This window comes from Trachinotus anak, unplaced genomic scaffold (genome assembly GCF_046630095.1).
Source record: "Trachinotus anak isolate AG129_WGS33_773 ecotype Australia unplaced genomic scaffold, CSIRO_AGI_Tana_v1 ptg000025l, whole genome shotgun sequence".
Lineage (NCBI taxonomy): Eukaryota > Metazoa > Chordata > Actinopteri > Carangiformes > Carangidae > Trachinotus > Trachinotus anak.
Window position 1 is genome coordinate 6,292,501 of NW_027273876.1, and position 27,284 is coordinate 6,319,784.

A 27,284-nucleotide genomic window follows, 5' to 3' on the forward strand; every position below is an offset into this window, starting at 1 on the left:
ACAGACTTCTCTTTTTTTTTCAATCCTATATAACTGTTCATATAAACTTATCTATCAGAAATCATCCAACAAACAAGGAACTTGTCATCATTTTTCATGTCCTGACAAAGAGCGACAGACTGTCATCCTTCCACATATGTTCACCTCATGTTCATCCACTGTTTTCTGAAGCAGAAAAGAAAAAAAAAACAGCAACATTCATCAGCTGACAACCATGAAAACTTCAAAATCCTCAGTGAAAGATGTTATAACCTTCTCCTCGGGGTGCAGCTGCCTCATCAGTGTGTGTGTGTGTGTGTGTGTGTGTGTGTGTGTGTGCACTTAATGTGGGACTAAGTTATCTGTACTGCACATTCACTGAAGCTTATCTTACATTGATTGTTCAGCTGCACACATGCAAATACAACAAACAAGAACTGAACACATGGATACATAAAGACTTGCATTTCTACCAGTGTCTTATTCATAGATTAATAAATACATGACTCAACAAGAAATACTGAATGCATGAAACATTAGAGCTTTCGGGGTCCATGCAAATGTGATAAAAAAAAAAGTGGGAGTAAAGCAGATGCAGTAAAAACGAATACAGCACTTTGAGAGGAACCTTCGCTCAGAGATCCTGCAGCGGCTGCATCAGCTTCATCTGCGCTGCTGCGGACCCCGCTTTTACTTTGCGGCGAGAAAAGCTGTAAACGACCGGGAGCCACCAGCTGTGTGGGAAACGAGGAAGCGGCTCCGCTGCCTCGGTGTCAAAGGTCCGGGCTGCTCCTACCTGGAGCGGCTCCTCCGGTTTCACTGCAGGACTCCACACTGCGTCAGCAACAGCTGTGCTGCAGCCCCGCGCCGGCTGCCGGAGGGGGAGAATTACGTCCTCAGTGTAAGGCTTGAAGGAACACTTGATTTTTTTTTTTTTTTGTTTTCAAAGTTTCTCGGATTCTGTGGGAATATTTTTTTTTTTTTTTTTTTTTTTTTTTTGCTTTACCGTGCAAGGTAACCCGCCACCTGCCGTGTGTTGTCCTCCGTGAGTGGGCTGAGGAGAAGGTTTCACGTCAGGCTGCAGGTTGAAGCTCGGAGAGAGTTTGATGATTATTTACGTTTCGGTGTGATTTCGTGACTCCACTAGTTGTGAGTGTTATTCTTATGCTTCCCTTTCAATGGATGACTTCCTGGTTTTAAGATGAATCATTTGGCTATTTTGTGTAATGATTAGATTTTCCCTCCTTTTCATAGGGACCTTAGTCGACTTGCAAAGTTTCCTATCGAAAGGTTTTCATTTGAAAATGGTTGTACACTGTAAATGAAGAAGGTTTTTTTTTTTTTTTTTCTTGGCACTGAAACGAATCAGTTGCACTGCCAAAGAAATTAAATGCAAAGTTAATTTGAGCGCCTTTGTTCTAATAATAAACCTGGACCTGTAATTGAGCTTAGGTCAAATATGGAATTGGTTGATATATGACTTCTTAGCTGTGTTGTTAAAAGGTGTGTTTGTGTTGTGAGGGTGCACACATGCAGTTGCTACCTAGTGTTTTACTACAGTATGTACAGTATTAGAGGGGAGCATCATAACAGACCCACGTCTTCACCTGCCAGGTGAATAACCCCCTCCAGGCACATGGCTGTAATGTCCAGTGTGGACACTTTGCAACCTTCTCAATCCCCACTATGCCTCCACCCACAGGGACAAAGTTTTATTTTTAGCCCATGTCTTCATGGCAAATGGGCAAGATACTGTGATGCTGTGGATGCTCATAGCCCAACATTTCTCTGCCGTTAATCCATGTTGCCCCAATCAGAGGCGTGGGACTATGGAGACAGCCTGGCCCCATGCAGGCATAGCAGATCTCTGGACGCAGGGGAGGACGTGGAGACAGGTGTTCATACTAGATCCAGTCAACAGTGCACCTGCAACCCTTATGTAACAAGCTGGGTTCCCACAGTGGAGCTCCAGCAATAGAGCCAGTGCAGATTTCAACATGGATGGGGATCATCAGGTGGTGTTTTTAAGTACTTAGAGTAAGTTTTATTCGCACATTACATCATTTGTCTTAAAATATTTTAAATTTATAATCCAAGGTGAATCACCTCTGTGCTGCATTCACCACTGACATGCTTACCCATGTTAGCCCATATGTGGTACATGGCATAAAGTACATATTTATGTGGCTTTCAACATGTGTAATGTGTAGAGATGTATCTGTGGTCTTCCTCTGCCTGAGTGTGTTTGTGTGTCTCGCATCACATGTTCTTGGACGCACAAGGTGTCGGTTTTGAGTTTCTTTCACCAACTGAGCCCATGTGACTGCTTGGCTGGGCCTCTGTATTTTCCAGGGGTATTCAAAAGGTGAAATAAGGTTAAAGATAAGTTCCGTCTTTTTTTGCGCAAAAATTAAAACCTCATTTGTTCTGCGCCTCCAGTCAGTGACGTACAGTGTTGTTGTTTCCCCATGGGAATTTTATGTGACAGAAATAGTGTTTTTTTTTTTTTTTTTTTTTTTTTTATGTTTTCTTAATGTTTTGTTTAAGATGGTTTAGCAACTCGTTCATATCTTCATGGATGTCTGTGTTTTTTATGGACCTGATTGGTGTCATGAGTAGGATAATAGCTCCCCCTGGTCCGTCACAAGCTGGATGGAATATTCTCCATATCACTTCCACATGTAATCTACTCAGATTTCTGCGCAGCGAGTGCAAAGGCCAAATGGGTCAGTTCGAGACAGCAGAAATCTGTTTAGAAAGCTGTATTACAATATATCAAGGAGCGGCATTATTCCTGGTGACTCAAAAAAGTTCATCTTACATTTACAGTTTGTTCCAAAACAGCTTAAGTTACACTATTAGTCATCTACTAGTTTAGATTCAAGACTATGCGATCGTTTATTGGTATCCTGAAGCCTCATACTCTAGTATGAGTTAGTGTTGTGCTGTCATTATCCAGGAGACCAAGATGGATGTGGTGAAACATTTACTTCGCCTTGATCAGCCAGAGACACATTGTGTAAAGTCTGGATTTATATCAGTAGGCCTACTGTATATGTCTCTGTTATCCCTCTGACCACCTGCCTGCAAATTACTCTTGGTCTTTACAGCTCCTCAGTATGCAGTGACAGAAGTATACCATGAATGACAGCAGCTGTCCTCTTAGCAGCAGCATCATGCATGTAGAGATATAGTGCAACTAAGTCCCCTGTGCACACATCTGATAAAGACATCAAAATAAGAGTCAAAGACTCCAAGGGCTTGACCCTGAGTAGTTACTTGAACATGCTGATCATTTCCAGCCCAGTTTGTTGAAGTGCAAAATGCGCCTGGTGGCAACATACAATGACACGGTAGGAAGCAGCAACAGGTGGAAGGGTCTGTTTTAATGTGGCTCCCTATAGGGTTTGAAATACAAGGTTAACTGGTGGGTGACAGGGTGTTGAAGCAAGCTGGGAGACAGCGAACCGCAGTGTTGCGATTTGACCCCGTGAGAAAACAGGGGGTACAGGAGCACGGCAAATGTCAAAGGACGTGTGGATAAAAGCCCTTGTTTGCTCTGTAGATCTGTCGTTTACAGCTTAACCGCATACCAGGAGTGGTAAGAGCTGTAATAATGAGGGGACCGAGGCATTTGCCATGTTGACGCAGGACTTGTCTTTGAACTGCCTGGCATCTTCAGGGCACCAGAGTTAAGACAACAAGTCATTAAAATTGATTAAAATATTAGGTCCTTATACCATTTGACCAACCTCCGACTTCACGGCTGAAGCACAGGACAACAGGGAAGTTGCTCCCTCTGGCTCATCTGTAAGTTAACCAGGGAGTGGATCAATATTTTCCATGCTGGTATGCTTGGATTTCCACAGATAACTGCTATTCTTATGCCTCACTGATCACATTAGGAAATTTGAATGCTTTACATTCAAGACCCTGAAATCCAGTGACCTAAACTGTTCACGAGAAGACGATACACAGCCTTTCTCTTTCTGTGTGAACTTGCGCTGCCCTCGTGACAAAAACCGAAAACTAGTGCGGTTAGTTTCCTGAGGTGAATATTGGCATTCGCATTCCACGGCCGGCTAGTGTGACGAAGGGGTATCTACATTACCCCATCTATATCCTCCGCCAGAATGTCACAGGTCACATGGCCTTCACTGACATGCAAGGTGATATATATATTACTCTTGGGGAAGGCCTCTGGAGTCTAACATTCCCACCCTCTTCCTCAGTTTGCCACCTGTCCGCAGCGCGACTGAACAAGCGACTGAACGATCCGATTGTCTTCAGCTCAACTCCTAAAATCAAACGAGCGGTGGAAGATAGTTTTGCTCTAAAAATTTGAGGCACTGAGCATATCCATTTTTATGTCATTTTATAGCCCACATACTCAATATGTGGACCCACATCTGAGATGACTGAGAGACAAATTAATCTGAATCCTTAAGAAAAATTACACACTGACCCAGACTGGTTGCAAGTAACACAATAATATCACATCACCTCAATTGTAATATTTTTTTAGGCTAGTAGCTGCATTTAGCTTGATGTCAGGGGGTAAAAGCCCAGGCTGAAAAAGGGGAAAGGCAGGAAGAGGTTGATGGTGAAAGTGGACAATAAGACTGGGTGGTCAGCATGTTCAACTACAAATGCAGTGAAAAAGTCAAGAGCAGCAGTGTTTCTGCCTGCCAGAATTTAATGAATCTGATGTTCCGGTTCTGGTGTTTTTAGACCTTAACTATGACTCGTGACAAGTGGAACAAGTGGACCTCTACGACTTGTATTTGAGTACCCTGCTTTATACTTCTACTCCACCTTTCAGATGGACATATTGTGCGTTTTACTGCACTGTATCTATCTGACAGATGGTCACTTCACAGATGAAGATTTCACATAAGAAAACAAACATTAAGCTTTATAAATATAACACACTATTGAGATTAAATCAGTGTTTCCCAAACATCTGACCGGTGACATCTTATTAAAAAAAAAGGTGTCAGACTGAGGCTCAAATTTCAGATGTCAGTGAGTTCACACACACGCACACACCCACCCACACACACACACACACACACACACAATTTAAACAAAATACAAATTTCTTTCCTGTCCCAGATTTATCTGGTGACCCTTTGGAGGGGCCTGACCCCAAGGCTGAGAACCGCTGGATGAAACAATCTCATTCTAAAGAACATAAACAAGCTCCACTTCAAGCAGCTGCAATGGTAAAATGCTGCTTATACACTGATGCATCAGAATTAACAATCTAATAGTGTCACATATAATAATCCACATGGGCCAAGTACGTTTACTTTTTACATTTTCTGTACTTTTATTGCATCCCTGATTTTGAATGCAAGACATTTTTGGGTCTGGTCACTTCTTCCACCACTGAATCAAATGTGACTTGCATGTCACATGTACTTTAAACCATTTGCTTTTGCTCTTAAACTCAGAAAAGCAGACAGGACTATTTTTTCCAGACATGTTTAATGATGAGTTTAAGCGTGGTATACATAATCTATTTTGACTGACACTAAATATCCCGGTCTTGGCTTTACTCTTGGCTCTTTCATGCAGAGACGCTGATAAATGTAGCTACAAAACTTAATATGCTGCCAAAGCGTATTATTTACCTAAGTGACGAGGGAGACAAGGCAACAACCTCTGCGAGAGGACTTTTTTTAAAGATTGGCAGGCTTTCAACTGAGGGACCTGGCTTTTTTTAAAAAAGGACATTTGATGGCTTCAGCAGTAACGGTGTGATGTAATGCAATCAGGAAATGTTCCCCATAAGCCCCAGAGAAACACATCCATTCTCAGGATGTGTATTTTAAGGTTGGCTCACGGTCGAGGGCAGCGGGGCCCACGGCTCCCAGAATGGGGGTTTTGAAATGGGATGATGAGAGGGGAAACTAGGGCTTGTAGGGGAGTGTGAAGGGAGTAGGTGGTAGGTGTGGAACTGCATAGGTTGTCTTGTGACTGGATGACACTGAGAAACTCTGGTAATAAATCTTCGCAGGATAAAGGGCCTGTGTTGTACTTTTACTTGAGGAGAACGGAGGCGGTGTCTGGTGTGTTTGAGTGATCAGTCATGGCAGCTTTGATGAGTGATAGGGTTGAGATGGCATGATTGAAGTCCGCGTTGTATGAAAGAGGGATTTAGAGCCTCAAGTGTCATATAGCAGGATGGCGGCGGTGGTGGTGGTGGGGGGGCTTGTAAAGTGCTGGTAGGGGTGCAGAGTCGGAAGCTTAGTGTGTTTGGGGCCCCATGTAAAATAGAAGGTAGTAGAGAGAGGAGTCAGCTCGGTAAGATAAGTTGGCATGCTGTCCTGTTTATCGGAGGGATGTGAGGCGCAGAGCAAAGGCTCAGCCAGGAAGGAATGAGCAGAGTCATCGGGCTTCTGTAACACGACGCTCCGTCTTGATTGCCTGTAGCAGCTGGGCAGCCACCGTATCTGTGCGAGCGTGTGCGTGCCCTCCTGTGTGTGTGAATGCATCATTTTCTGCTCAAGCGAGGCGGTTTGAGCGGGCATTACCCGGCATTGATACGTGCGATCAGTGGCGGTGACTGCCACTGTCCGTCCCGTCGTGCTGATGGCTCGGTCTGCCTCTGTGTCTGTACATGTGTGAACTCAAGAGCTCTTCAGTCTGTTACCAGCTTGTTTGTGTGTTTTGGCGGCGGTTAATGCTGTGTCTGTGTTCTTTGTGAAGTCTCATAAAATGTGGACACTAACCTTTAGTTTAGTTGCCAGGGGGATGTCACAAAATGCGATTACTTACTTACTTAACTTACTCTTGACTGAATGTGTGTCTGGGTTTTTTCACTACTGTGCTGTATCCAAACAACTTTCCTTGAATCAATTTCCATGTTTGGTTAAGGTTATTTGAGTTTTTGTCCTCAAAAACATATCAAAGCCAAACTTGATACTTTAAATGATTTGCAAAATGCATATTAATATTGTTGTTCTCTGGTAAATACATGTTCCCTCTGAACCTATTCACATTGAGATTTGCTGAAGTTACATAGTTCTTGTTTGATAAAATACCAGTTTCAGGATAAAAGTAAACAACTACCACATATGGAGAAGCAGTGATACCTTCTGTTTTAACTATTCCAAAGTGTATTTTAGTAAATTCTACACAAAGGTCAGATGATCTACTACATTATTTTGTCCATGGTAGCAGCAGCCTAACCTTGGCTGCTCCAGACGAAACCAAGAGATCTCGACTGGTTGCTAAACACATCAAAGGACGAAAGCAAATGCCACTTGGACCCAGCGTGGGGCGTCTGCTAAGCTAATAAGTAATCTGATGTACGCGAGTAATGTCATGGTCTCTTTAGAAGGGTGGGAAAGTCCAAGCTCTCGTCCTGAGTGCGTCTAGTCATTTTGTTGCTGTCTTGACACTTTTAGGTGCTTATGGTGCGGCGAGGGGTGTCGGGTCAGAGATATAGGGTGCAAGGTGGAGGGCAGGAACAAGTCAGGGTGATGGGTTTGGACATAGATCAAAGCAACTGAGACCCATGATCATCACCAGCATTTAGGACGCCTATGGAGATGTGGCTTGTGAACCTTTAAACCAAAGCTGTGTCTACATGTCGATGTACTGCTACTACTGTGTTCAATGTCAAGCAGTTTTAAACTGTTTCCACCTAAAGTGATTTCCCCTCTAAGGTTTCCAGACTGTGTTATTTCAATAATTATCTGAGGTCAGAAAAAGTAAAACTAAGATTATAGAAAAGTACACAACATATACTGTTTTGACTGTTTGTAAAAAATAATTATCATAAAAAGTTTTGGCTCTGGTATTTGCAGAAAGAAAGGAAAGAAATAGATAATGCAGAGATTCACTGATTTGTTTTTTTTTTAATATATTTGATTTATAAAACATTACAAATACAGCATATACAATTTTTCATACAGTCAGAACATAGTGGAAAATGCCTGTTATAGTTTCTTAAAGCTAAACTTTTCAGATGTCCTGTTTTTTCTGACCAACAGTCTAAACCCTGAGGATGTTCAGTTCACAATCACATAAGCAAATACTTACTCTCACAAAAAACTGTGATTAATTGGTTATTTCCTTTGTTTAACTAGTCAAGTAATGGTTCCAGCTTTAACACATTACTTTACACATAAGGCCTGGCCATACAAATCACATATGAAGGAGCAATAAATGTTTAATCTGTTTTCAAAGATTTCAAATCAAATCAAAATGCTAATGTAGAGCTGAAAATGGTTAAGGTCTGGCAGTCAGAACTCGATGCTCTGTCAGGAAACATCCTGCATTACCAACCACAGCGTCGGGATGGGTATGACTGTGATTTGTCCTCCCTCCAGCTTCTTCTAGGGAAACCCTGGTGAGGCGGTATCTCTTCGCGATGCGAAGATGGCGACCCTGCTCCCTCCCCCAGGCATCGATGCGTTCCGCCCCTTCACCCAGAAGTCACTGGCGGAGATCGAGAGGCTCAAGGAGGAAAGAAAAAAGGCAGCAGAAGTAGAGGGCCAAGAGGGGGATGAGCCAGAAGCCCCAAATGCTGACTTGGAGGCGGGCAAGAACCTGCCCATGATCTACGGCGACCCACCACCAGAGCTGCTCAACACACCTCTGGAGGACCTGGACCCCTTCTACAAAGCACAGAAAGTCAGTCTGGGCTCACGGGGCAATAAAATCTCTGCTGAAACACACAGCCACCGTGCACATTAGTCTTTAATGAGCTTGACTCTATCCTCACATAACCTTACATTACGACAGGATGAATTACTTGACATAAATTTCTGTTATTACAACTGCATACAGTATCCCTTATACTGTTACGGTTTATGTATACTGTTTCGTTTATGGTATGCATATGTTACAGTTAGTTTATTATTTCAAGATTGTCATCACTAAGTATTTATTGAAATGTTATTTTTGGACTCGCACTTGCATTTGTACAGATAATCCTTCTGTTTTCAGACATTCATTGTGATCAGCAAAGGAAACACGATCTACAGGTTCAATGCTGAACCATCTTGCTACATTCTGAGCCCCTTTAGTGTGGTTAGAAGAGGAGCCATCAAAATTCTCATACATTCATATCCTTTGAACTATTGTTGCCTGAGCTATTGAATTATTTAGTGTGTTTTGGTTGAAATGGCGGGTAAAAGGCTGGTAGGTCTGCTTATACTGTACATATGATGTCCGTATCTGTTTCCTTAATCCTGAATTAAATTATTCAGCATGTTCATCATGATTACGATTCTGTCGAATTGTGTATTCATGACGATGAGCAACCCACCAGCATGGAGTAAAACCGTTGAGTGAGTACTTCATCATTTTCTTTTGGTTTTCAGTAATTCCTGTGTTATATTTATTTAATACTCCTTTTCATGGTGCATCATTTCTTCCCAGGTATGTTTTTACTGGTATTTATACCTTTGAGGCAACAGTCAAAGTGTTGTCCAGAGGTTTCTGTGTTGGATCTTTTACATTCCTTCGAGATCCATGGAATTGGCTGGATTTCATGGTGATCAGCATGGCGTAAGTATCTGAGCACACATTTCTGCAACTATGAAATTGTTTGATAACAGAAAAATTGTTTAGATTGTTCTAGTCGTGACATTAAATTAACATTTTTAGTGCATTAATTAGTGGGAAAACAGAAGTGACAATTCAACAACTAGACCTTTTTGAAACAAATGGTCTGTTTCAATGAAATCTGATATTGTGCAGATTTGTGTAACTTTTTGTGCATTTTTTATAAACAGTTCTCATACATGCAAGCAGCTAATTCAATTAAGAATTAGCTGCTTGCTGGGTGTAAGCTGGCTGCTGGCTTTGATTAACTGTTTTATGTCCTTCCACAGATACATCACTGAGTTTGTTGACCTTGGCAATGTGTCGGCTCTCAGGACGTTTCGCGTACTTCGAGCCCTTAAAACAATTACTGTGATTCCTGGTATTTTTAATATTTAATATCTATTTGTGTGTGTGTTTTTGTGTGTGACTGAGTATATTACTGAATATGAGTGTGCAATATAAGAAAGTATATGAGTATATATTTGCTTCATATAAAATTTGATGTCTATGGCATTATGTTTTGTGATGAACCCTAACCCATGAATAATTTGTAGTATTGATTATCATTTGTTGTTGCAGAGCTGTGTGATGGTGATATGCATGTAATGAATTTAGTGATACTCATTACATGCATATCACTTGTATTTCGTCAGGTTTGAAAACCATTGTGGGCGCTTTGATCCAGTCAGTGAAGAAGATGGTGGACGTCATGATTCTAACCGTCTTCGCTCTTGCGGTTTTTGCCCTGGTTGGCCTTCAGCTCTTCATGGGAAATCTGCGTCACAAATGTGTGCGGTGGCCTGTTGAATTAAATGAAACTGAATTTTTTAACACCACGTCGACATTCAATGACACCCTGTCCTTCAACAACACCATGAGCGGAAATTATACAACATATTCCAACAGTACCTTCAATTTTAAGGAATATATAGAAAACGCAGGTATGTTTATCATGTTTTATGTGTCTTTTTTAAGATTTAAGATTTCGTCCATGCTTGAGTGGATCTCACTGTTTCTTTTTTTATTGGTTATAGAGAATCACTATTATTTGGAAGGCAGCCTAGATGCTCTACTTTGTGGAAACAGCTCTGATGCTGGGTATGTATTATGCCCCCTGAGCCCACCATGCTAATTTAGTCCGGTCGATCCGGTCTGGTTATCTTTCAGAGAAGTTTGCATCTTTGTTCCATAACAATTTCAAAAGTGTCAATGTAAAAATGTATGATTCCAGGGAGCGATCATAGCACGCTGACTCTTCTTCCCTGTTGATAGAAAGTGCCCCGAAGGATACACTTGCATGAAGGCTGGGAGGAACCCCAACTTTGGCTACACCAGCTTTGACTCTTTTGGCTGGGCCTTCTTGGCGCTCTTCAGACTCATGACCCAGGACTACTGGGAGAACCTTTTCCAACTGGTTGGCACTTCTTTCATTTGTTGCAAACAGACTTATGACCTCTAACTTGGAGCTTTTTCATTTCAAAGTTAAATTATGAAAAGAAATTTGTCCTTAGTTCTCGTAGCTTCTTTTTTGCTCTAAACACAGATCCTGCGGGCGGCTGGAAAGACATACATGCTGTTCTTTGTGGTGATTATCTTTCTGGGCTCCTTCTACCTCATCAACCTCATCCTGGCTGTGGTAGCGATGGCTTATGAAGAGCAGAATCAGGCAACTCAGCGAGAGGCCATAGAGAAAGAGGAGGAGTTCCAGCGGCTACTAGAGCAACTCAAGAATCAAGAGCAGGTAAAGATGCAACCAGCTAGGGATGCTCTGATCCAATAGATAGTAGTTAATATAATATAATAGTTACATTTATTGGCATACCTGCTCATAATGTCCACAAGTGTAGGCTTTCAGAGCCATTATAACAAGTGAAAATGCGTATATGTGTGGTTAGTAGGTTCCAAAAGTGTTCAAATAAATGATACTGTTAAATACCATTTAAAACTGAACCTTTTACCCAACAGGCTCAACTTCTCGGGAGCAGAGCCACTCTAACCAGTAAAAAGTCGCTCAGTCATCACACATCATCTGAGTTGGCAGATGATGAACAGAGTCTTGACCGTGACGAATTCGTCAAGGATTGTAATGGGAGAATCATTCCCCATCTGCTCATCAGAGCGCCCACCATGGATGTGGTGAGTCGATTTTAGTGACATTTCTTTGTGAATGTCACAAATTTTTTTGTGCACTGAAAATTTCTCAACATATTTTACAGTCTGCTGAAGATTACGAACACAGAGAGAAGTCTCTGGGCTCTGAGCACAGCAGGCTTCATGTGGAAGAATCAGGCCTGACACAGAGATCTGCTAGTGCTATGACTGTGCTCACTGCAGCTGCTATGGAAGGTACAGTGCCAATGAAGATAGAAACTTCACACTGATAATGCAATGATATGGAATTTACTTTTAATATTCTCTAGCTTTGATTACACTAAAATAACTAGATGATACGACACCATAAGGCCTATGTCAGGGTACTGTTTTTATGTTAAGCTGCAGGGTGCAAGTATCTAGTAGTGAGTGTCAAGTGCCATCAGGGAATGAAGAAATACACGAGGCTTAGTTGCAGGTTCATCGAGGCGATGCTCTAATGTGAGCTCTAATTGCTTAGATTATCAAGCAGTTGTAAACATTATACACTCATTTCTCCAAGGCTAATACAGTAGCATTGTCTAGTGCTTGCCATGGTCGGGCTAATCACATTGTGTGCAGGAGAAATCCCCGTCAGCTTTCAGTGTCGCTCCCTCACGGTGTTAAGCTTGGGCTATTTCAGCTCAGCTATGACGTGGCCCAGCAGGATTCTGCTAGCTGTATCCTTATTATCACTTAAATATAACACATATGCTTTGATAAAACTGATGGCAGGCTACCTGACTGTTTTGCCTTTCTATCTGTCTGTCTTTGTCTAGAGTTGGAGGAGGCTCAGAGGCCATGCCCCCCCGGCTGGTACAAGTTTGCAGACATGTTCCTGAAGTGGAACTGCTGCACTCCCTGGGTGACCTTTAAAGAGTGGGTGCACTTTGTGGTGATGGACCCCTTTGTTGACTTGGCCATCACCATCTGCATTGTGCTCAACACCCTCTTCATGGCCATGGAGCACTACCCCATGACCCCGGAGTTTGACAACATGCTCTCAGTGGGGAATCTGGTGAATATTTGATTTTAAGTTTCGTTGCAGAAACATTTCCAAGAACTCAGGATTAGATTTTTTCAGTTCTTAAAGAAAATCTTAACCTCTTCAGGTTTTCACTGGGATCTTCACAGCGGAAATGTTCTTCAAGCTCATTGCCATGGACCCCTACTATTACTTTCAAGTTGGCTGGAACATTTTCGACAGCATCATTGTCACTCTCAGTCTAGTGGAGTTGGGGCTGGCAAATGTCCAGGGGCTCTCTGTCCTCAGGTCTTTCCGTCTGGTGAGAAACACTGATTGAATTTATTTCTGTCCATTACCACAGTGACATTACCTCCTATGTTATTTACTGTCTTTGTTTGTGCATGTGTCCTGTGCTGGAGATAGCTCCGTGTCTTCAAGCTAGCCAAATCCTGGCCCACACTCAACATGCTGATCAAGATCATTGGCAACTCAGTAGGAGCTTTAGGAAACCTGACTTTGGTGCTGGCCATCATTGTCTTCATCTTCGCTGTGGTGGGCATGCAGCTCTTTGGCAAAAGCTACAAGGACTGCGTTTGCAAGATCTCCTCAGAGTGTGAGCTGCCACGCTGGCACATGAATGACTTCTTCCATTCGTTCCTCATCGTGTTCCGCATCCTTTGTGGGGAATGGATCGAGACCATGTGGGCCTGCATGGAGGTGGCCGGACCTGGGATGTGTCTGGTTGTATTCATGATGGTCATGGTCATTGGGAATCTAGTGGTAAGTGCAACCGTTATTCATCACCTCTGATATACCGCCAGATAGGTAACTCATGTTGAGGGAGTGTTGCTTCAGGATGAAAAAAAAAGTTCCAACTACAGATTCAAAGCAGAAAACTGTGAGTGAACCGCAGAGAATTCAAAGCCCACGCTGAGCATGGTGGAAACTGCACACACACAGGTTGCAAATTTTTGGTCCTGCCTTTAATTGTAAGAGTCGGGCAAAAATTTTTACATCAACTTGTAATATTATACGTGTGCGTGTTCATTTGTGTCCATGTGCAACTCTAGTGTCAGAAAGAGTAAGATACAAGTGTTTCTGCTGTGAATCTGTACTCAGATCTTTGTGCAACCTAACCACTGATGAAACTGTGCACAAACTGAATCAAATTTTACACTTTTATTCCTCATTTTTCTTAAAGAAATTAATTCTATCTATTTGCTACTTCCTGAGCTCACAGATGCTGCTGCTTGACTACACAAACAATATCCAAACTAAGCAACTGTCACTGCTGTGAAGCTGTAAAGCTGACAAACAGTTTTGTAAAATCTTTCTAAATCTAACTGTTATCTTATTATAATGCCAGGAGATTTTGTGGTCTGCATGTCTCAGCAATCTATTGTTGACCCCACAGCTTAGGGATGCCGAGGACAGACAGAAACAGCTGGGGGGAGAAAACTTTCCATCAGGGGGGCATTGCAGCATATAAGGAATTACAGTATGAATAATAACCTAAACACAAAAGACAGAATACATCATATCTGGCATGTTTTTGATGTTTTGGGGCATCAACGTTCCTTAGAACCTGTGAAAAGATGTTTACTATTAAACTGATTCAGCTGTACTAACCTTTACATAGCGTCTGGGTGAATTTGCCTGAATTTGTTTAGTGGAGAATCTGGAGTGTCTAAAGAATGAAAATACTGTGACCCTGACATTTTACCTTGGCCTCACTGAACAAGGCCATACAGATGATTGCTCTCAGACATCATTTGGGCATCATATTTAATGACAGGAGCCAAAACCATTTCCTGTAAGGTTATTCATAGAATTGAAAAGGAAATGGCTCATCATCAAGTGCTGACAAAAGTACTGCGCCGACCGCACTGTGCCAATATTATCATGGCTTTTTTTGTGTCTTCCCCAGCCCTCCACCCTTACACCACTGTACATTCATCACATGCATGAATGCTCACTATCTGCTCTGACATAAAGGCAAATAGTACACTTAAACACTTCATGGGAGGTGGGGGGGGGGGCGGGGGGTTCTATTTAAATCAAATGACTTGTGCCACCAAACAGTGATTTTGACCTTGGGTATGTGCTAAGATCCGGCTCAAGTAAGCACGCTGCCACTGAGGGAACAAACACAGACAGCTGAGCGAGCAGAGCTCAGGTGGCAGCGGGACTGGGTGTTAAGGAAAAGTCATTTGATAGGAGATTGAACTGTAATTGATGAAGAGGTAATCATACTGGGCCATCAGCACCACAACATATGGAGCACAGTAGATTTAACTTGCTTGGGTATCTTTCTCTTGCACCCATCCATAATCAAAAATGCTCCTGAAGTCAGTAAGACTAGGATCTCAGATGATGATTATAAAGAATATAACTAATACCTTCTTAAAGCAACATTTTGGGAAATATGCTCATTTTCTTTTTTGCCCAGAGTTTGGTGAGAGGATCGATGCCTCTGTCATATGAAACTGTTGAAACTGTATGAAACTACAGCTAGCAGCTGCTTACCATAGCATTAAGACTGAAAGCAGAGTCTAAAGCTTAATATTTAACATGTTATATCTGGTTTCTTTTTTTCTGTACAACTGCTGATTGCCTGAGAAGCTCATGGTGTCGACAAGATCACTGGGCCAGAACAAAAAATAGTCCGGCTTACAACCCCACAAGAAAACACCACACCTTGTTGTTTTTGTACACATTTAACAAACAAAATGTCACATGTTAATTAGAGGTGACGCAAGGCTTATTTTATTGTTACCTTTGGACAGTTTCTTTATGCTAAACTAAGATGAGCTAATCTATAGTAACTCACTGCTGTCTGTAGCCTCAAATTTAACTGGAATTCATAAGAGATTTATTGGCTCTTGTCTAACTCTTGGCAAGAAAACAAACAGGCATGTTTCTCAAATTGTCAAACCATTACTATATAAAGATAAAGAGCAAACTTCTCACACCATCAGGTTTACTAGAACTGCCCTTAAGGGAGCTGTATTAATACAGGGAAATCACCTGAGGGGTATTTCTGAGAATGTGGGAGCGTTACCTTGTGCATCACAAATACTGAAAACACCGTAACCTCCACGTGCGTCACGCTTGTGTTTTGTGTTGCTCATCGTTACTGGTTCACAGCTCCTACACTGGCAGAGAGAAAAGATCAGCCTGCCACTGGTCCTTGTAACCATGATCTCCCGCTAAACCTGGGAAACAGGAACCGAGAAATTGACTAACAGGTTTAAGAAACTAAAGATAGCTACGTCTGCAACAGGAGGCAGACGACATAATATTTACTGATGCATCATCACAGGCCCAATTTGATATGTGATGTGCATTTGAGATAGTCCAGACTGTGTTTAGTTCAGGCAGTGGTGGGTCTTTGACCCAGCAATCACTGACTATAAGTTTGGGACTAAAATGTGTTCACTTACTCTTGATTGTGGAAAAAATATTCATGATAATTTATTAAATTGTGTAATTTATAATTTATTTATAAGATATCAAGTTTTTAATGTGTCCTTTTCATTACCATCATCTCTCCTTCACGTTTCCTTCCTCAGGTGTTGAACCTCTTCCTGGCCTTGCTGCTCAGCTCGTTTAGTGGAGACAACCTCTCAGCAGGAGACGATGACGGAGAGATGAACAACCTCCAGATCGCCATAGGAAGGATCACGCGTGGCGTCGACTGGTTCAAAGCGTTCGTCATTCGAATGCTCCTGCAGATTCTTCACAGAAAACCCAAGGAGCCCGAAGAGGGTCCTGTGGACGACGCAGACCCTAAAATGGAGGGGATTGAAATGAACCACTTGGACGGCAGTCAGAATTTCAAAATGGCAGATGGAATAGCTAATTGTGCAGTGGAAGGCCGGGCTTCTGGATTTATTGCAGATGGAGAGCTCAGTCTCAATGTGCCAATCGCCCAAGGAGAGTCAGACTTTGAAAACCTGGGCGAGGATGATGAAGATGACGCAGATGATGATGCTGATGATGATTATGACTCGGAGATTTCAGATGAAAAAAATGACCAACAGAACACAGTAAGAAAAATCCATCTGTCTTTCTCTCTATACAGACTGACCTCTCTAACAGTCTTTCTCGCCTTGATGCTCTGTCAATCATCTCATCATATAAGCACACTGAAATTTTCACACATACAGTATGCTTAACCAATCAGTATAAAATGACAGAGTAGTAGAAGAGAGAGTATTTCACCTTCTTTCATGACGCTGGCATAAGCAGAATGCTATCTAGCATGAGACAAACTAGAAGCCAGGTTGACTGCGATCCATCATGCCTCCTACACGACATGCACAGTATGAGGCAGGGGATGATTCAGTGCAATGCTCTGATTTATGTATCGTGTAGTAAGGACACAGTAGGCTAGTTTTATAAGATAAAATGTGTTATGTTTTGAATGTGAAAGAGCTGTACAGAGCCACTAAATCTATAGGGAGAAGTTTAAAAATAAAATTGTCCTTACGTTTGATGGAATTTTGTTATCAAGGCACTGTAGGCCTGCAGGACCCCATCTACAGTCTGCTTGATTGACATTTCCCTCACACTCTGGTTACCCAGTTTCAGCCTGAGTGGAGGATCCAGAATAAATGTAAACACATGTGCACAGCGGGTGTGAGTTTTGCTATCGCTACATAGCTAGCATTAGCGTTAACAGCTATTTGCTTACCATCTGAGAAGAAAGGTTGTTGCAAGTTAAGCATCAAACACCATTCCTTTACTCACCCATAGCTGTCTCCAGTGGTTGAAAGCAACGCCAATGTTAACTATTTATAGTATATAGCGTATTATAACCTCTTGTCTTGTAAACGCAACAAAGGCCGAAGCTCTTGTTAAGCAACAATTTGGAAAATAATGATATGTTTAATAACGATATCTTTGTCTTATTGCTTATGAACGTTTACTAAAGTTCATTTTCTATTGCTTTGTTTTAGGAAAACTCAGAACATGAAAGTATTATGCCAAAACATCTAAAAGTGAGTAACTACAAACCTACACATAATTATTTTGCCTTCATATTTATGAACAAAAGCAAACCTTGTTACTATTTGAAATCTTTTATGTTGTACTAGAGGTTGATGATTACTGTATATGGGTTCTGCTCAAAATAAATGCGGGGGGGAAAAAATTCAATAACGTGCATGGTAACTCATTTGCTTTTGTGATTCTGGACCAGCTGATGGGTGCTTTGAGTGATGGGGATTCCTCAGTATGCAGCACAGTGGACTATCAACCACCTGAGCCTGAACCAGAAGAAGAGGAAGAAGAAGAGCCAGAGCCAGTGGAGCCGGAGGCCTGCTTCACTGACAGTATGGACAAACTGTAAAACACAATCAAATAACTGTGACAATTATTACCAGTGTTAGTGAGTTAATGCTAAAGCTTTCCTCTCTCATCAGACTGTGTGAGGCGCTGGCCATGTCTGACTGTGGACATCACTCAAGGTAGAGGCAAGAAATGGTGGAACCTCCGTAGGACTTGTTTCACCATTGTGGAGCATGACTGGTTTGAAACCTTCATAATCTTTATGATCTTGCTCAGCAGTGGAGCTCTGGTAAATGCTGTCACCAGTGCAACAAATTTAGAAATGTCGACTGCATTAAGATGCTCTTAATACCATTTGGACATGTATCTAGGTATCGAATGTCGTCTTTTGGCAGGCCTTCGAAGACATAAACATAGAGAGACGCCGAACCATCAAAACTATTCTGGAGTATTCCGACAAAGTTTTCACCTACATCTTTGTCATCGAGATGCTCCTTAAATGGGTGGCATATGGCTTCAAGACCTACTTCACCAACGCCTGGTGTTGGTTAGACTTTTTCATTGTAGATGTAAGTTTTGATGTCTCATTTCAATTCTGTCCTCTATGAGGACTTGCAACAGAACATGCATACAAACATGTTTTATGTCAGATAAAGTCTGTGGTAACACTTGAATAGGAAATGTTTTGATTTTGCCCCAGATCTCCCTGATTAGTTTAGTTGCCAACTGGCTGGGCTACTCTGACCTTGGACCAATCAAATCCCTCAGAACCCTCAGGGCACTAAGGCCTCTCCGAGCATTGTCAAGATTTGAAGGGATGAGGGTAAGTTTCTGGTCCAACATTTGAGCAATGTGCATGGCTAACATTGTTTTTGAATGTCTGATGCATTCTTGTACTAATATGAACAGCTTTTCCCTGTTATGTTTGTTGTATGCATGCTTACACCGTGGCTGCTTTAACAGAGCTGACTGAGGTAAGAGCATCAGCAATGACTGAGCATTGCATTGACTCATACCAAGTTTGTTCAGTCTTACAAACAAAGTACATTAGGAAACAACTATATATTTCTAACAAGGTCCTCTCTGTTGGGCAGGTGGTGGTGAACGCTCTTATCGGGGCGATTCCGTCCATCTTCAACGTGCTTTTGGTGTGTTTGATCTTCTGGCTCATCTTCAGCATCATGGGAGTTAACTTGTTCGCCGGCAAGTTCTACCGCTGCATCAACACAACCTCAGAGGAGCTCTTCCTCATCACGGAGGTCAACAACAAGAGCGACTGCATGGCCATGAAAGAGGCCACACAGGAGGCACGCTGGGTCAACGTCAAGGTCAACTATGACAACGTTGGGAAAGGATACCTGTCCCTGCTTCAAGTGGTGAGGGTCGCTGCTGGGGAAAGAGGTTTAAGCTGTTGAATTCATTGAAACACATTTTGAGACAATGTTCTCTGTGTTTTTAGGCAACTTTTAAAGGTTGGATGGACATCATGTATGCTGCTGTTGACTCAAGAGAGGTACTGGTCTCACTACACAATCTTATTCTCTTATTCTCATTTGAGACAACTTATTATTGTCTTTCATTAGCTTCACATATGGATGTGTTGTATATATTATTTTACAGAATAACATTATATAATATTTGAAAATGAAGATTTATTTGATTGCTGATTGCATTTAAGATTTATGATGATCATATATACATGTAAAATTTCGATCAGCCTTAAAAAAAACACATTTAGCAGAATTTTGAACCAGTAATCCTACTAGTCATTAACTTGTCATGTCTTTAAGGTTTTTGGTATAACTGACCTATACCCAATTAATGAAATAGCAGCAAATATTTACTCTTATAATATTTGCTTTAACTTAGGTTCAAACCATGTCACTAACCTTTCTGACTTCATAGAGATCAAACTAGAGATATTTGCAAACTTTTATGCTCCCGTGCTGATCAGATTGCTGCAATAACACAAAAAGAGAAGTTAAAAGTGAGCGTGATAGTTCATTTTGTTTGTGGGCTACTAGTATGTTGACAGTGAGGTCGTCTAATCAATTTGTCTGCTAGCGTCAGTGGAAAAAAACGCTGTTGTACTTAAATATTAAATTAGATTTTTTTTATTTTGAGAACTGAAATGTGAAATGAGAATGGAAACAAAAAAACCCAAACAAGACCTTTTCACCAAACTAAATTACTATTTTGGCAAGGACAGTAAGTACACAGCTTCGCCATTGGTTCATACTTCATATTTTCCTTTCCCACACTAACACCTTCCTGCACTTTAAGTTAATTGAATATATATGTAATATATACTGTATGTGGCAGATGGTGATGGTAAAGTGAGTTCCCTATCTCTGGATCAACAAGTGTCCCTCAGACTAGTATCAAATTCCAGTTGAACCTTTTTTATCCTAAGTCGTCTCCACTCTGTCTCACAATCATCTTTCTCAATATACTTAATATTTAATAACAGAGAGAGGAACTGCTTTCCTTTTTGTTTTTTTTCTATTGATTTAAATATTTTGTTCATTTTAGGTAGAGGAGCAGCCTTCTTATGAGATCAACCTCTACATGTACATATACTTTGTCATCTTCATCATCTTTGGCTCTTTCTTCACACTCAACCTCTTCATTGGTGTCATTATTGACAATTTCAACCAACAGAAGAAAAAGATAAGTATCCCACACAAGTGATGTTTTTCTTTAAGTTGTCACCTAATTAAAATACCTAAAATAATCTGTGTTTTATGTTGTGTCTGCACTTAGGAGATAAAGACATATTTATGACTGAGGAACAAAAGAAATACTACGATGCCATGAAGAAACTTGGTTCCAAGAAGCCGCAGAAGCCAATTCCACGTCCGACAGTATGTGATTCATTTACAGCTGCATGATCATTTCAGATAGTAATATTAGTAATATGTGGCACATTGTTTATTAATAATTATGATCTACATTGTTTGATGTTGAAAAGTATGAACGAGCTCGACCAAAGTAATTACACATCAGCTCGGCATGCATGGCATGCATGGCGATGTCGTCGGTGACCCCTGTGCTGACCTTTTCTGCACACCGCTGGTGTGAACAGGCCAAATGACCCTATTGGATTTGTATTTCCCACCCCCCTCTCTCTCTCTCTCCCTTTGACCCGCAGAACCCAATCCAGGGCATGGTGTTTGACTTTATCAGTCAGCAGTTCTTTGACATCTTCATCATGGTGCTCATCTGCCTTAACATGGTGACCATGATGGTGGAGACAGACGATCAGAGTGCGCAGAAGGAGGACTTCCTCTTTAAAGTGAACGTGGCTTTCATTATCGTCTTCACTGGAGAGTGTATGTTGAAGCTCATTGCACTGAGACAATACTTCTTCACCAATGGATGGAACATTTTTGATTTTGTTGTGGTCATCTTGTCAATAGCAGGTGGGTGCCTCGGCGACATTACGAGCACAGTTTTAGTGTCTTTAAATGACATTTCGAAGAGACTGCAAGTGGACGTTCATATAGATGTTCATACACTGTCTCTGATTGTGGCTTATCTCTTTTTATTTCAGGTACAATGCTCTCAGACCTCATTGAGAAGTACTTTGTGTCACCAACTCTGTTCAGAGTGATCAGACTGGCCAGAATAGGCAGGATTCTCCGTCTTATTAAAGGAGCTAAGGGCATTCGGACGCTTCTCTTTGCTCTAATGATGTCGCTTCCTGCCCTATTCAACATTGGCCTCCTGCTCTTCCTCATAATGTTCATCTTTTCCATATTTGGCATGTCAAACTTTGCCTATGTCAAAAAGGAGGCTGGAATAGATGACATATTTAACTTTGAGACGTTTGGTGGCAGCATTATCTGCTTGTTTCAGATCACAACGTCGGCCGGCTGGGATGGGCTCTTACTTCCAATGCTGAACAGGGAGTCTCCAGACTGTGATCCAGACTTTGAGAACCCAGGCACGGAAGTCAAGGGTAACTGTGGCAGCCCGGGTATGGGCATGATGTTCTTCTGCAGCTACATCACCATCTCGTTCTTAGTGGTGGTCAACATGTACATCGCCATCATCTTAGAGAACTTCAATGTGGCGCAGGAGGAGAGTGGTGATGCACTCTGTGAGGAAGACTTTGAGATGTTCAATGAGACTTGGGAGAAGTTCGACATAGATGGAACTCAGTTTATTGAGTATAGCCAACTCTCCGATTTTTGTGATGCCTTGCAGGAGCCGCTGAGGGTGGCTAAGCCCAACCGGCTTCGCTTGATTGAAATGGATCTGCCCCTGGTCATTGGGGACAGGATCCACTGCCTGGATGTCTTGTTGGCCGTCACACAGATGGTCTTGGGAGACACAATAGAGATGGTAGCAATGCGGGAGAGCATTGAGGCCAAGTTCATCCTGAACAACCCCACCTCAGACTCCTTTGCGCCGATCACCACAACGGTACGCCACAAAGAAGAGCAGAGTGCTGCGGTGGTCATTCAGAGGGCTTACCGGAAGCACCTGCTGAAACGCTGCATACGCCACGCCGCTTTTATGCACCGCTCTAAGAGGATTGGGAGAAAGGACGAAGGTGAAGATCCACCGGAAAAAGAGGGGATGCTTGCACGGAAGCTGGGAGTGCTCTACGGGAGCAATGTGGACCTGGCAGAGGAGATGGAGCAGGCCGCTTTAGAGACTCTAGCGAGCCAAGAGCCTCCTCGTCCTGAGACACTGTCACATTGCCCAGGGGCCCAGTGTGGTCCAGAACCACCTGAGCCAAACATCATGGTTGTACCCGTAGAAATTACTAATGAAGTTTTATTACATTCTGCCCCCCACCAACACCTCTTGACCCTACAGGCGAACCTGAGAGAGTCAATTGTATAACAAACAGCACAACATAATCAATTATATCTAAGGGAGTAGTGTTAGTTAAATCTCACTAATGATGCAGAATTTTCCACATTAGATGAATAAGTTACACAGTTGAACTGAATTTTTGATAATGAAACTTAACAAACAATTCCTGTTTTTTTTTTCATGCAACATTAAAGCGTCTTTTTGGGTTGAAAGTGGAACTGGAGATGATGGTTTTCTCTGATAACAACCATATAGGCATCAGCAAATATAAACAGCATTAAAACTAAATGGGAGGCAAAGGTAAATAACTTAAAATCAACAAATCAACATCACTTTGTGTAATGTTGATTTGGCTGTAAACACAGACAAAATGAATATTAATTTAGCAGTTGTCTTTGTTTAATGTCCAATTGCAGCCTTTTTTCTGTGCCTGTGTGTGTAAGGTAAATTGTACTTTAATTGACATCTCCAAATTAAGGGCACAACTAGATATAATTGCTTGGGATTTAAATGAACACTGGCAAGACTTACAGTTTTTTTTTTACACTCACTGTTAGTCAACAAAAAAACTTTGTAGTGTCTGTTGTTGTAGAGTGAAACATCGCTGTGGACCAGAATCTACTTACAGATTTCTAGTGAAAAAAAAAAAAAAAAACAATCTTGAAATTACAATATAAAGCAAGGTTTTGCTCATCGTGTATTTCAGAAAAACCCTAAACATGTTTCCCTTTGCTGAACATGGCATTTTCCAGTGGATTTGAATGCACCCTATGGTTGGAGCTTTCACTTAGGCCTGGAGTAATTTTGCCTTTTTGGCTGTTACCAGAAAGCCAAACCATGCACCCCAGTTTCCACTTGAACATCACGTGACAAAACCTGAATTATTGTTCAGTAAGATTTTATGCTGTGTTCGTGTCCAACACAGTTGGTACAATAGAAAATTATAACAGTTGATAATAATAATAATAATAATAATTTTGCTTCCTCTGATATGAATGCAACTGATATGAATGCAACACTATGATCCAACCCTACAGTGCAAAATTAAAGTAGTGTGCACACAGCACTACTTAATCATGAGATCCACACTGACATTGTCTTGTGTATCACCTCATTTATTTTCACATTTTATGAAAATGTTTTATTCCTGCTTACTTTAAGTCACTTTTATGTGGAATCTCATCAGTGTGAGTGATCTACATACTAATTCTTTCAATTAGACGCTAAACAATTTCCTGTGGTGGAATTTGTTTTGTACATATGTAAATTATTAACTAAAATCTAAAGCATATGTGGATCAGATTTGTCCCAAACTACCAGTGAAACCTTGAGCTCTGATAGTCATTATTAGTTAACAATAACATGGGCCAGCTAATGCAGTTAACATCTGTCCCTGAATGGCTTGTTCAGACTGCCCAGTTTATATTGCACTATTTATATCCCTTCCAGGTCAAGTTAGAGCAGTTGACCGTCTAAGACTGAGAGACTTCCCTGTTTTTTAAGATGGTTTCATCACTGATATATGCATGTCAGATAAATGTTCTTTTGTCTTTTTTTTTCTCTGTTTTTTCCCCCCCTATAGATTTCAGGTGATCTCAAAACTCAAAGCAATCTGTCACTTGTTTCCATTTTGGTGGTTTCCCATTTCAGCGTTCAGGTTTAAATGCCATCTGGGGCTGCAAACTTAAGATGTGATGTTTACATTAACATGGTTGTGTAACAGAACTACTCATCTCCCTGCTCATTTCAACTGTTTCTATATTTGTCTATCAAATAACAATGATTCTAGAATGATTACAAGTACTTTGCTGTACATTTTAAATGAAGTTTTGCCTCAGGTCAGATCAGGTTTGTCTTTTGACTTGATCTTAAATGAATCAGAATTTCTGAAACACAGCGCACACAGCGGAGTGTTGGGTTGGTTTAGTTAAATACATGAATCTGATGTTGCATTAAAAACCCCACAGTTTTCAGTGTGCAGATTATATATTTACAAAGAAAATCACTTTTTTCTTATAATAAGAATCTTTATGCACAGTGGATCTATTCATCTCAAGTCTGTCCTCACATAGAAAGGTTGCTTCACTTGCTGTTGTGTAAGTCTTAACTGAATTTAAAATGTCTTACTCTGAATATATATATACATGAATAACATAAGCACTTTTACAGTTTTCTAGTTTGTGTTTTTTTTCTTTTTTACAATAGACTATAGAGGATTGTCTCTTCTCTTGTTCATGTGTTCAGCACTGATGTAACATCGACCCTGGAGGAAAAACAAAAATCATGAATAGTTTCCTCTATGAGGGGTGTCTTTGTCTTATCCTGCTGCCGCAGCATGGCAGTTATTCCTGTCAGAAGTCTGTAATGTGACCTGCAGCAATCCTATTTCAGATTGACACGCTGCTGCACCACTTAGCTGTAGTCTCCCCTGATGGTACCATCATATTCACAAGACAGTGTCCTCCTTTTGTTTACATTTCTAATGGAGGGAAAGCCATACCAGGAGCTTTGCTGGTAAACCCACAGTCAGTGTTGCCTGTATATAATTTTTTTTCTTCTGTATTGTATATTTATTTTTTTGTTATTGTACAAAATTGTAACTATATTGTTAGAATAAAGTTCTTCTTGTAGGGAAACATAGGCTGTGAGCTTATGTTGTCAGTCGCTGTTTTACAGTACATTCAGAAAGTGCTCAGACCTCTTCCATTTTTTTTTCTTCCATATTTTGTAATGTAGCTTTTTTCTCTCATCAATCTACACTCAATACCCCATAATGACAAAGTGAAACAGAATTTTTAAAAATTCAAAAGTTTTACATTTCTAAAATCCTCTATTTTCTTTGTCATTATGGGGTATAGAATGTAGATTGATGAGGAATCATATATATATATATATATATATATATATATATATATATATATATATATATATAATTTTAGCAAGTTGAAGGGGTCTGAACACTTTCCAAATGTATTGAGTGATTCCTGTGAAACTACATTGGCACTGAGGCCCCCTGGTGGTTGTACAAAGAACAGGCTGCACTGCTAAACAGATAAAGTCCTAATTTTGTCCATATTTTTAAACTTGGGAGTAGACCTGTGAAATCCACAACAAATCCAAGTTTGCATTTCAGCTCAGCTTTATAGAGCTTTAGTTTCAGCTCATTGTCTACTCTCATGGGCAAAGAGAGGACAGCAAAGATAAGCATTCAGCCAGTAAAGAGACAGATAATTACTATGGGAGTTGGTAGAGATATGGTGATGATTTGGTAACTGCAACTGCACCACTTGTTGTGCAGTTGCAGTTATTTTTTTTTTTTAGTAGTTTCCTAAAACATCTGGGCACTGTAGTTCGTAGCAACCTTAACTAAAGCAGGAGTGACACTGCATTTGTTTGGGTCTGTTTGCAGCTGCAGATTAACACACAGTTGGTGCAGTAGTGAGTATTTACTGCAGAATAAAAATTTGGGTGCACTTGTGGAGAACGTCATTGTGACAGCCAGATTGTTTATACAGAAATTGCTTTCTTGGCAGTTCACCGCCGGCTGATAGAGTTGGAGTTGAATTCGTGCTACAATCACACATCTACTGGCACAAACCCCTGTGGTTAGTCTGCTTTCCTGTCACACCACAAACAAACTGCACCAGAGGTTGCATGGAAGCACAAGAGTCCATCTGAACTACACCAAACAGGTTAGTCTGTGAAAGCACCTGTTATGAGGTTATATGGACAACAAATGAGGTCTAATGCACAGAAGAAGTAGCTATGTATATCAGGCTTTGACTACATAGCCAAGACTTATTAGTGGGATGAATTCAGTTTTAGTTTTGGTCTTTTTATGGGATTAGTTGCCAATAATAAAAATATAGAATAGTAACAGTTACTCTTTAAAATATTACCTGCTATGAGCCAGAATTAATTGCAAAATTGTATTACAGCTGGTTCCTCTTTAAGTTGTTTCTAGTCAACTTGTTTAGTTGTTATTCTTTCTTCAGTTCCGAGAAGCTTTTCTGCTGATTTCTGCACGTTACATTGCAGCACACATCTGGCTTCCCCAGTTGCTATTTGTGCATGAAAGTAAACGAATGAGCTAATCACTGCCTCTTCCAAGAAATAAGGAGGTGGGGTATCTTATTAATTTCCATATTTTTATGGTTTCACCACATGCCTTGCCCTTTACTGACTGAATTCATAAAGTGGTGTGGGTTCAGCTGTGGAGTTCCACTGCAAATGTGTGCTGGTGTTTTGGCTGCCTTGTAGAATAATTCAGGTCATTCCCTGCAAGTATTTTCCCCAGAAGCATAAATAAGTAGGTATTCACCTAAAACTAACGATTTTCTCAGTATTTGCTCTATAGAACATCAGAAAACAGCTGGAACCAAGAAACATTTGACCTTTTCATCATGAAATTTCTACCACTTTTTTTTTGTTGTTGTTGAAGTCATTCTGTGAGCCTTTTTTTTTTTGTTAAAGTCATTCTGTGAGCCATTGCTCACAAACAAATGAGATTTTTTGAGTCACCCCT

General features: G+C 41.0%; 2 protein-coding genes across 12 annotated transcripts in view; one reads left to right on the plus strand and one right to left on the minus strand.

Annotated features, from left to right (window-relative positions):
* The window catches only part of LOC139609155 (DNA ligase 1-like), a 7,664-nt gene extending 6,547 nt beyond the window's left edge, over positions 1 to 1,117 (minus strand). Inside the window, exons 1-2 of one of the 7 annotated variants that reach the window (XM_071463436.1) lie at positions 986 to 1,117; positions 776 to 850 (exon numbers count right to left, since the gene is read on the minus strand). The gene's annotated coding sequence lies outside the window, so the exon portion shown is untranslated. Of the gene's footprint in view, positions 105 to 607; positions 751 to 775; positions 851 to 985 lie in introns of those variants that run through there. The other 6 variants (XM_071463435.1, XM_071463437.1, XM_071463434.1 and 3 more) reach the window with 6 other exon arrangements.
* On the plus strand, positions 751 to 25,395 carry scn4aa (sodium channel, voltage-gated, type IV, alpha, a). Of its 5 annotated transcripts, none has more exons than XM_071463424.1 (27): positions 751 to 880; positions 8,322 to 8,625; positions 8,941 to 9,059; positions 9,195 to 9,284; positions 9,376 to 9,504; positions 9,831 to 9,922; positions 10,197 to 10,484; positions 10,578 to 10,641; positions 10,816 to 10,957; positions 11,087 to 11,284; positions 11,509 to 11,679; positions 11,760 to 11,889; positions 12,453 to 12,691; positions 12,786 to 12,959; positions 13,064 to 13,420; positions 16,213 to 16,689; positions 17,602 to 17,643; positions 17,844 to 17,976; positions 18,067 to 18,221; positions 18,328 to 18,501; positions 18,633 to 18,755; positions 19,027 to 19,308; positions 19,392 to 19,445; positions 20,465 to 20,606; positions 20,696 to 20,796; positions 21,084 to 21,354; positions 21,486 to 25,395. In XM_071463424.1, exons 2-27 carry the CDS (start codon positions 8,371 to 8,373, stop codon positions 22,784 to 22,786), a joined length of 5,703 nt encoding a protein of 1,900 aa, XP_071319525.1. In that variant the 5' UTR covers positions 751 to 880; positions 8,322 to 8,370; the 3' UTR covers positions 22,787 to 25,395. The 5 variants fall into 5 exon arrangements, with proteins under 5 accessions (XP_071319525.1, XP_071319524.1, XP_071319523.1 ...); XM_071463423.1 differs by lacking the exon at positions 751 to 880 and adding an exon at positions 1,034 to 1,128; XM_071463422.1 differs by lacking the exon at positions 751 to 880 and adding an exon at positions 1,382 to 2,016.
* Positions 25,396 to 27,284: the final 1,889 nt, after the last annotated feature.

What these genes read in the sequence shown, in the direction of transcription:
- scn4aa (XM_071463424.1), top strand. Translation starts at nt 8,371, where the DNA reads ATGGCGACCCTGCTCCCTCCCCCAGGCATCGATGCGTTCCGCCCCTTC. An exon ending in TTCATGGTGATCAGCATGGC is followed by an intron (nt 9,505 to 9,830) that starts GTAAGTATCTGA and finishes GTCCTTCCACAG; the next exon opens with ATACATCACTGAGTTTGTTG. An exon ending in GGTCATCTTGTCAATAGCAG is followed by an intron (nt 21,355 to 21,485) that starts GTGGGTGCCTCG and finishes TTTTTATTTCAG; the next exon opens with GTACAATGCTCTCAGACCTC.